The following is an 11098-nucleotide window of genomic DNA, read 5'->3' on the forward strand; positions in this document are numbered from 1 at the left end:
TCTCTAACTGTGACATAATAAGTCATATGGGTGCATTTGTTAACACTGAGGATTTCAATACCTCACCATATAATTAAAAACATCTGTTTGGTAGCTTTATTTTATTTTTTGGAGGGGAGGCAATAAAATGGAATCTTATAGTAAAAAGGCAACATAACAATTTATTTTATTTTGCATGAAATGTATATAAACATTTAGTTAATTTCACAGAAGTGACATTATCCCACCCCATACAATCATTACATTTATTATTTTACAATGGAATTAGCTGATTCATGATGAAGAACCATTGGCCAGTCAGTGATAGAAGGACAATGCTTTACAGACCCTTTTGATCCCATGTTTAAAGGGGCTGTTCACCTTCCAGACACTTTTTTCAGTTCAGTTGTTTTCAGATTTTTCACAGCAAATAGGGATGCACCAAATCCACTATTTGGGATTTGGCAGAATCCTTCGTGAAAGATTTGGTTGAATACCAAACCAAATCAGAATCCTAATTTGCATATGCAAAAAAAGTGGGAAAAATGTTTTTACGTCCTTGTTTTGTCATGTGATTTCCCTTTTCGTCCCTAATTTACATATGCAAATTAGAATTCGGTTCAGCCAGGCACAAGGAAAAACGCTGGATTTGGTGCATCCCTTACAGCAAATAAATACTTTTTTCAATTGGTTTTAGTTGCCGGTGTTTTACTCTGCGGACTGTGGAGATCTCTAACTTCATCCTTTGATAAATATACCCCTATGTGTTTAGACGTCAGAAGCCGGAAGTACCCGAATATTTGGTGCAGGAGTTGGCCCAGACCTGCGGGTAAACCCGAGGTTCCCCCGGGTTTCGAGCCAGCCTGCACATCACTAGTTGATACATAACAAATGTATCAATCTAAAACTAGCTGCTAAGTTAGAAAGGCTTTGGAAGGTGAAAAATGAAACTTTACACTTCAATATTATAAAAAGTTACTATTATAAATTATTACAAATAGAAAGTAATTGAAAAAAAATATTTATTTCTGGTAATCAATATTAACCCAACTGAACTGAAAAAAAGTGTTTGAAGGTGAACAACCCCTTTAATGAGCCACTACCCAATGGGAACGCTGCTGGTAACTTTGTGCCCAGAATCAAAATTTCATGTGTGCCATTTCCCCATGAATGGTAGATGCTTTTTTTTGTGGATTTTGTCACCCCCATTATTCATTTATAAAAAAAAAAAAAAATCTAAGAACGTAAGAGTAAAAATAATAGTCACAAAAAATACAATTATCGGATTGTCACATTCATATTTATATATAATGGCTGAAATTACATTCATATACAACTTGTCGTGATTTAGGATAATATTTGGGATGAATACTTATTCTGCTACGTTCTTGAGATTTGTTGTTATCGAGGGAGATCGATGGGATCCAGGCCAAATTTTGGACCTCGAACTGAAAAGCCTGCAAGCCTCTGGCTTACAGGGTCTGAACCCCATTCACTGTCTAATATTTATTGTTGCGCAGAACATTAAGTAAATTACAGTACAGTTCAAGCCCACCTCAGCAAAATCCGTACATTACTCAGTCACATTGATATAGACTTTGTTTTCTCCTACATTTGAATAGTACAAGGTCTGTTCTCCCCTTACAACATATTAGATCAAGTTTGGGGCGTGTTTTATTGGGAATCATGAATATACAATAAGCAGTCTGCAGATCTAAGTGTACAATCAGTGATCCTCCCACTGTTATATAATTGAGCCTTATCTAGTCCACACTGGACAATGCCAAATATTATCTTGTGGGCTTCATCCAACCCTTGCTGTACAATATGGGTACTGAACTTCCTACACTGTGAGTATGTTCTCACCAACTCTGTACAATACATGGTTTGATTTCCCCAGTAATGTACAACACAGGGCCTGATTTCCTTCACATTGTCCAATAGTGTACCTGATCTCTTATAAATTGTTTGATATTGGGTCTGATCTTCACCATACTGTACAATGCAGAGTCTGGTCTCTTGGGCTATTCCCACAATAAATGGACTGCCTTTCTCACACTGTACAATACAAAGAATAATCCACCCATGGCACTGGTCTGATTTCCCAAACAATTAACAACAACAAAAATTGATCTCAAGGTGTGATTCATGAACTTGATTAATTACACTACACACATGCATCAGTGTTTTTTGTCTCTGAACTTGATTTCATCCTATTGGAATCAAATGACTGGCTTTCTTCCCCTGCCAGTACATTCTTCATTATTGATTTGATGGATTTCCTAAACTTGGATTTCAAGTCTTGCCCTGCTAATACATAAATGATAGGATTGATGCAACTGTTAATAATTGCAAAGCTAACCAAAATGGGGTCTACTTCCAATGTGTTTTCATAAATGTCTGTCTTACTTGCATGAGTGACTAGTATAAGACCAGCTATATGATATGGGAACCAACAGACAAAGAAGCCTGCAATCACTACAGTAACTACTTTCATTGTCTTAACAGATTTGTTATAGCGCGTGCTGACTTTTCTCACTAATACACCATAGCATACAGTGATAACAACAAAGGGAATAATGAAGCCCATTAAAAATCGGAAAATGGCAATAAATTGCTTGACCTTTACTGTATGCTCTTGAGAAAAATTGAAATGCATTACACAAGTTGTTCTAACATTATTAATGTCTGTATGTAAGCTCCTAAAGACAAAGGATGGGCTGGTTAAAATAAGAGCCAACAGCCACACAACTGCGCATGCCATATATGCCTTCATCAATGTTCTTCTGTTCTGACACCAAACTGGTTTTGCAACCAGTGCCCAACGGTCTATACTTATCACAGTCAGTAAAAGGACACTGGCGTACATATTTATCAATAGAATAGAAGGTATCAGTTTGCAGGTAGCGAGTCCCAATGGCCACTGACCCAGGACAATCTCCATTATTGTAAAGGGTACAGAGAGGCAGCACAGTAAATCAGCAATGGCCAGATTGAGAAACCATATTGTGTTGACAGACCTTTTCATGTCACATGTTGTTATCCACACCACCAAGGAATTGCCCGGCACGCCAAGAACCAACACTACACTTAGGATAAACAAAGCTGCACTTTGAAATGATGTTAAGGAAACAGATTTTCCGTTGTGGTGGTCTTCATTGTCCCATATATTATAATCATCTGGATATTCATAGGAGACATTTGAAGAATTAGCCATTATTAATTTTGTTGTGGTGTCTTTTGACCCTAAAATAAATGACAGTATATTTTTGTTAGCATAATTAAACAATTTAATGTCTTCCTTCCCTGTACCAAGTTGCATCAAAGTCTAAAAATGACTAAATTGCATTGCCATACCACAACCATACATCACAATGCATGGCAAATGATAAATTATTTAGAATGTATGCTACAGTATAGATCTGCATCAAGTACATATTAGTCATAATGCGGCGAAATTTGATGTGTCTTGTTTTAAAAGTGATAACAACTACAACCTCCAAGGTGGTTTTCTTATACTATCAATAATCCTGACAGGGCTTCATTGTAACTGTCCTGTAAGATGCCACCCTTTATCCTCTACTTAGGTGGTGTCCCTTCAGTTTGGGAAGCTCTACTCTAGACAACTTACCTATTCTTACCTGTTAAATATACCTATAAATATAATATTGCAGTTCATTCTTTGTCCTGGGACAGTAGTTAACACAAAAGCTGCTAAATGTGTCTGCTTGGTGACTAAATTGCATTGTAAAATATCAATAAGTAAATATGTATTAAAACCCTTATTTCTGTCTTTTGTGCCTCTAGACAGAAATAGCTATAGGTCTCTGTGCAATACTATGAAAAAGGTGTGCAACATTAAGAATGCGATATTTTACTGCAACCTTCAAGGTAAATTTAAACAGATTGTTATTGAAATTGCTGTCCCCCTTTGCTAAAACTAAGCGTATCGGAAAAGTTTCAGATTCCAGAGGCACAAACAGGTAAATATTAATTTTAAAAAAAGTTATGAAAATAGTCACCAAAAATGCAATAGGTTACTGGAGTAAACAGGATTAACTTACTTGTAGAGCTGGTGCTTGTCTGGAAATGCTGGTGATTCTGTCTAGGAACACATAGTCAATAAGAGACCTATGCAATAAAGCAGTGATCCCCAACCAGTAGCTCGTGAGCAACATGTTGCTCTCCAACTCCTTGGATGTTGCTCTCAGTGGCCTCAAAAGAGGTGCTTATTTTTGAATTCCTGGCTTGGAGGCAAGTTTTCGCTGCATAAAAACCAGGTGCACTGCCAAACAGAGCCTCAATGTAGTTTGAGAATCCACATAGGGGCTACTAAATGGACAATCACAGCCCTTATTTGGCACCCAAGGAACATTTTGCATGCTAGTGTTGCTCCCCAACTTCTTTTACTTCTAAATGTTGCTCACGGGTTCAAAAGGTTGGGGATCCCTGCAATAAAGGAAGTGAAGAATTTCCGCTTATTCTGCAATCTGTCCCTTAATGTTGTCCAACAAAAACTTGCATCATTTCAAGACACTACCTTCAAAATTAAACTGTTATTTTTATGCAAAAACATTAGGGGGCAGATTTATCAAGGGTCGAATTTCGAAGTAGAAAAAGCTTCGAAATTCGACCATCGAATTGGAATACTTCGACTTCGATATTCAAAGTTTTTTTTACATCGAATTCGGGTATCCTGTGGTCGAAGTAAAATCGTTTGATCGAAGGATTTCGCGATTGATTGAACGAGTTTACTCCGACTTCCAAAAACTTAGAAAAATGCTCTAGAAGGTCCCCATAGGCTAACATAGCACTTCGGCAGGTTTAATTTGGCGAAGTATTGAAATCGAAGGTTTTTTTTAAAGAGACAGTACTTCGATTATCGAATGGTCGAATATTTGAACTATTTTACTTCGAATCGAAGCATCCTATTCGATGGTCGAAGTATCCAAAAAATGACTTCGAATTTCAAATTTTTTAACTTCGAAAATTCCCTCAAATTCACTTAGACCCTTGATAAATCTGCCCCCAGGTGATGCTGAATAAAGTGGTAGTGTGATAAAAACAAGAAACTATAATACAGGAGTGGGACCCGTTATCCACAATGCTTGGGACTTGGGGTTTTCTGGATAAGGGATCTTTATATAATTTGGATCTCCATACCTGGTACTTAAAAATTATTTCAACATTAATTAAACCCAAAGGATGGTTTTGCCCCCTACAAGGATTCATTATATCTTAGTTTGGTTAAGTACAAGGTACTGTTTTATTATTACAAAGAGAAAGGGAATCATTTTTTTAAAATGTAAATCATTTGCTTAAAATAGTGTCTATGAGAGATGGCCTTCTAGTAATTCAGAGCTTACTGAATAACAGGTTTCTGGATAACAGATCCAATACCTATATTGGAAAACTATAGGCATTTTCTTGTAATAGGGAGCTGATCCAGGTACTATTGTGCTTGAATATATTTTTCTTCAATCAAAAAACAAAAGAGTCATAGATTGGCTGACAAATTAAGTAGCACTCCTTTGTATGACTTATGAGTTCAGATTTTACTAAAGTAAAGAACAATATTACTGTCACAGCATGAAATGCACAGGCAAATTCTGGATGTTAAAAAGTGTCCAACCATGGAGCAGAGTCCTGTTTAAGAATACATACAGTATGCTGAAATGGTAGTCAGACAGGCAAAGTAAAAGAACAAGTTTTGCCAAGGAATTAGAGCAGAGTAAGAGTTTAAGTAGCCAGAGTGGAGCCAAAATGGCAATAGCCTTGCCTGCTCAGCATCAAGATGCAAACGTGCAGTTCTAAGGCAGCTCTCACTTTGCAAACTGAGCACATAGCCAAACATTGAAAAGCAAAATAAGGCTTTAAATAGTTAGGGGCAGATTTGCTAAAGGGCGAATTGTCGCCAGCGACAGGCAACTCTGGCGAAACGGTCAGTAAAATCTGCACCCTTGTGAATTTGCAACCATTTCGCTAGTGAATTGGTGCCTGTGTCCCTTAGTAAATCGGTGATGTCCCAGTGGGCGATAACGCTAGCGAATTGTCACTTCGCCTTTTAGCAAGTCTGAGAGTAGAGACAAATGCCAAGTCACTTACTAAGCATAAGGACGATAAGAAGCAGTTATGTTTTGACATTAACCAATGTAGTGATGGTGTATGGGCACTGAAACTAGAGTGCATGTGCCAGTGGATGTAGACACACCAGTCCCCTTTACAGTTACACACAGTGTCACACAACAATTACAGCTCCACTATCATGCATCCCATTATGAATGTTGCAAACTTCACAGCTGATCTAAGTACCTCGCCCTGCTGTTTGCTGTATTTATGTATTTCTTTTCATTGCAGTTTTCTAACACAATGCCACTTCCCTTTTTTCCATCAAATTGCACAGCAAAGCATAAAAATTGCAAGGGTTACAAAATACAAAACTCTCTTTTGTTTTGTATAAAAACACCATTTATTTATTCATTTGTAAAAAAAAAAAAAAAAAAAAAAACCACCCTCGTATATGAGTAGTCTCATAAGTTTTAAGTTTACAAATAGACGTGTACTTTAGCAGCTGGATTCAGAGCTTATACCTCTAGAAACTGGTACAATACTGACAAACTCCAAGAAATGAGGGTTTTGCTGGCATCTCATTAGTACCTTTAAATAGCCCTAGGGGCAAATTTACTAAAGGGCGAACTGGCTAACGCTGGCGAAAGTTCGCCAGCGTGACGTAATTTCGCACTACGCCGATTTACTAATGGGCATTGGCTTAATTACGCTAGCGAAGGAGATAGACTCTGGCGCTATTTCGCACCCAGTGGCGATCCTAGAGGGGGGCGGGCCCTGGTGCATGACGCGCAGCTGGGCCCCGCCCCCCTCCGTACGGCCGCATTTGGCCACATTTGTATGTGGCTCACGGACTGTCGGGGGGCCCTGAGGGGGTGCAGGCCCTGGCCCGCTCGCACCCCTGGTAGTACCGCCACTGTTCGCACGCTAACGCCAGGAGACTTTTCGCTCTGGCGAATGAGCGTTACTACGCAAATTCACCAAGTTTTTGATTTTACTGACCGTTACCTCTATCGCCAGACTTGCCTTCGCTACCTCACACCTGGTGAAGTGCAATGGAGTAGATAGGAGTTTGTGAAAAAAAAAGTTTTTCCTAATCTCTTCCTAAATCCCAAAAAAACGCTGGCGTCTTTTCCTTTTTACAGGGTGATAGGCTGAAAAAGATCGAAATGTTTTTTGGGGTACCCTCCTTCCCTCTTACATTTGATAACATATGGCATCTAAACTATACTGTGGACACATGTGTAGGGCATTATAACAACTCTATATAATTTTATTAAGGTTCCCTGGGCTTGTGTAGTGTAATGTATTTGCTGCAGCATACACGTCCATTGTACTTTAACTGCACGCCTTATACAAATTAGCCAACGCTTGCGTAACTTTGAACTGCTGACCGTATTTTCGCTAGTGAAACTTCGCAAGCGTTCGGTACCCTGTGCACAACAATCAATATACTATTTTAGAATGTGGCTTTTTTCTATCAGAATTTTTTTTCTGAAATCAAATTTGTTCAATAAATAAAAAGCTTTACATTTAAAACCTGGGAAAATAACACAATCACAGAAACCACCTAAATTGTGTGTGTGTGTGTGTGTGTGTGGGAAACTGACAATATTTTGCTTTCATGCTATTTCCATGGACTTGGGAAACACCTGATACCTCTGGTACTGGCAGTATAGAGAACTGAGAACCCTTCTACTAACAGATAGTTTCCCTGGCACTGCTGGATAAGAGATTCACATACAATTTAAAGAAGACCTGTTTGTAGAATACCACTTTTTTAAATCTGGCTTTGCAATACACAAAATTAAATTTCCTCTTCCCAAAGAGACATAATATATTGAATATAACTTCTTTATTTCCCACATTTATCATTATTATATATGCTGGGGCGAAGAGTTAACTAAAACCTAAATCCCTCCCCCATACACCAATCTCATAGCCACACAGTTTCTGCTGCCACCGATACAAAGTTTCTAATTTAATTGGCTTTTGGCAGAGAGCCCAGAATAGATACTTAGATACAGTACTTTTGTAACAATATAAGATAAGCAGGTCTCTTGGGACTCACAGCTTAAAGGGCAATTCACCTTCACTAGCAAAACTGTAATAAGATACAAAAACCACAGAAATGTGTTCAAACTTTCATAACCTGCCAAATTTTGTAAAATGAATATGGGGGAATTAGGGGGTGTGGCCACAAAAATGGTAGTGGTCAAAATAATGTTGCCACACTCCGCGTGGCTAATCTTTTTGTTCCTTATACTATTTCCAAAATGTTGTGAGGTATGCCACCCTAATATAGCACATCATGGCAAGGGTAATATCTCTGAATTGAATTCACTAGAAGTCCTAGCTTTCAGCTTTTTAGCTAGTTTTCTGAAATCATTATTGAGGACTTCCCCCCCCCCACGCTTTTTATAACTCTGTCATTGGTACCGATGTGAACCACTGGGTCTTCACCAGTCCCTCACAATACTCTGTCCACTCACTTCACCATATTCCCAACCCTTGCACTTTGGCACATTGCACTTGAGCACCAAGCTATAATCGCTAAGGACTGCTGTGGGTGTGCGATCGCTCTATCTTGTTTCAGTACTACATTGCACTTGTGGTCATAAATGACCCCTTATATGTTTAAAACTACATGTATGTGGTATTGGCATACTCAGGAGATGCAGGCCTTCCTAATCAGTTGTGGTTCACCTTTAAGTTATCTTTTAGTATGTTATAGAATGGCTAATTCTAAGCAACCTTTTAATTGGCCTTCATTTTTTCTTTTTTATATTTTTTGAATTATTTGCCTATTTTTGTAATTATTTGCTGGTTTTGCTTCCAGTAAGCATTAATTATATCTTACTTAGAATCAAGTACAAGCTACAGTTTTATTATTACAAAGAAAAAATAAAATTGGATTATTTGGATAAAATTGAGTCTATGGGAGACAGCCTTTCCATAATTTGGATCTTTCTGGATAACTGGTTTCTGCAAACAGATCCCATACCTGTATATATACTTTAATTATTTATCTACAGGACAGGCTCACCTATATCACCTTATCATCCTGATCTTTTATATTGATCTCAGCAACCAATAAACTTCAATGGACATGCAGTTAATTATCCACTCCCATAGAAATCTTAGTATACTCCACTCTATATTCTGTTCAAAATCCTCCTTGAAATTGTTGAAATGTATCAGCATTTTTTTTTTGACAAACTGGATTTTTCTGACATAGGTGAAAGCAAATATTTTCCATCTCTCTTGTGTGCCCTTTGACAGCTACTATTTATATCATTAGTACTTTAAACACATGATTATTAGAATCAGCAAAGAAGCAGTAATGTTTTCTGTGCATCAGATGCAAACTATCCGTATGCCCTTTAGTAAAGTATTAGAAACTTATAGGCTTACAGTACATACTGTATCTAACCTCATAGTATTGCTATTAGTATCTCCTGTAAGCAATTCAAAATGCTAAAAAATGTCTAAAACATCATTAATTGCTGAAAAATGTCTGAATCTTCATTAACTGCAGTTAAAGGTATCATTAGTATTGCTATAGTCTATAAAGAGCTCTAGATTTACTTGAGTACAATCAGAGATAATCTATACATCTAATATAACCAATAGTAGCACGGTAGACAAGTTTACAGTCCCAAGTTATTGGCACAGTAGAGATTGGGATCTCCAAAGACATAGAATCCATCCAACCAAACTAGGAAAACAGACATACCTTTTCATCTCCAACTTGCATTACATAGTAATAAGCAAAATGTTATCATTGTGACTTTCCTGTATTTGATTCCATCTCTATAATCTATAACAGCTTTGTCTTTTTTAAAGGAGGAGCTAAAGTCAGATGATCCCTGCCATAAACGATTTAAAGATATACTGTAACTAGAATATGCCTTGGTCACTGCAGATGTTGTCACACTCTAAACTACTATTCCCTTTCAGATAAGGAGATAATAGGGCATCATTTATTATAAGGATAAGCATAGTACACTTAAGCTAAACTTGCTTTAGTTGTAAAACTTCACTGCTTTGAAAGAAAATAAATGTCATCCCCATGAAATAAAGTTTTCAGTATGGCATGGGCAAGATTAATTAAAGGGAGTCTACATTCACAAAACCTAATGTTTTTCAAATAATATAATAGGGCTTATTTATAATACAAGGCACGTGCCCTTATGGGTGCAAATCTGCACATGGGGCTTGCACCTTGTGTTTGTGTAGAGCAGCTGCAGCTAGACATATACTCTGCCAGACAGGTATTGCTTTCTATAGCAAATATATACAAACAAATATTGGATAGTTGCTTAAAATTATATTTTTTTATTATTCAAGAAATTTTTTTATTATAGCACTAAAAACAACTTTTCAAAATATTAATGTACACAAAAAATTACCTATGGGTTACGTTTATCGTTTTTCACTAATATGTCTGCTTTTGTAAGTATTTGTTACTTGAAGTTCCTAAACCTGACTTTTTTGCCAACCTGACTGTCCCTTCTCAGCCTGTCAGTTAGAGTTTCTAAAGCTAACGGACTACTGATGCACAAATATGGCAGCTCCCTCATACAGGAACATGGGGTATCAGATGTAGTGTAATGTAAAACCATCAGTAAATAATTTTATGGCAAAATTATAAATAGCATTCAAAGACAATGTTATGATAGATGTAAAAAAAAGGTTTTATTTCTTTAAGAATCTATTTCCACTGATCTAATAATTAATGTACTTTATGTTCCGTTTTACTTGAGTCACAAACCACATCCTTCTCCATAGGTTGTGTAAATTCTGAGTCAACTTTCTCTTGCATAACTTTTACTGTATATTATTCTGGTAGATAGATTTGTTTTGAAAGTCGCAGGACTGCTCTGCAAATATTACAGCTTCTTTACTTTAAATGGTTAAAAAAAACCTCTGTTTGAAACAGAAGCAGGCCATTTGTTTTGCATAGGGCCTATGATGCTCCCCCACAAAACATCTGATGTCTGCTATATTTCAGCCATAAGGTGCACTAAGAACCTCACCTCATATTGCACTG

The 11098-nt window shown here is 37.2% G+C and overlaps 1 protein-coding gene across 2 annotated transcripts; it reads right to left on the reverse strand.

Moving 5' to 3' along the window:
- Positions 1–1263: 1263 nt before the first annotated feature.
- Positions 1264–9879, reverse strand: c5ar1.L (complement C5a receptor 1 L homeolog). Of its 2 annotated transcripts, XM_018230205.2 has the most exons (3): positions 9782–9879; positions 4044–4110; positions 1264–3225 (listed from the first exon to the last, which is right to left on the reverse strand). In XM_018230205.2, exon 3 carries the CDS (start codon positions 3194–3196, stop codon positions 2147–2149), a length of 1050 nt encoding a protein of 349 aa, XP_018085694.1. In that variant the 5' UTR covers positions 3197–3225; positions 4044–4110; positions 9782–9879; the 3' UTR covers positions 1264–2146. The 2 variants fall into 2 exon arrangements, with proteins under 2 accessions (XP_018085694.1, XP_041428857.1); XM_041572923.1 differs by lacking the exon at positions 4044–4110 and having other exon boundaries at positions 9782–9872.
- Positions 9880–11098: the final 1219 nt, after the last annotated feature.

Source organism: Xenopus laevis, chromosome 8L, assembly GCF_017654675.1.
Source record: "Xenopus laevis strain J_2021 chromosome 8L, Xenopus_laevis_v10.1, whole genome shotgun sequence".
NCBI classification, from domain to species: Eukaryota; Metazoa; Chordata; class Amphibia; order Anura; family Pipidae; genus Xenopus; species Xenopus laevis.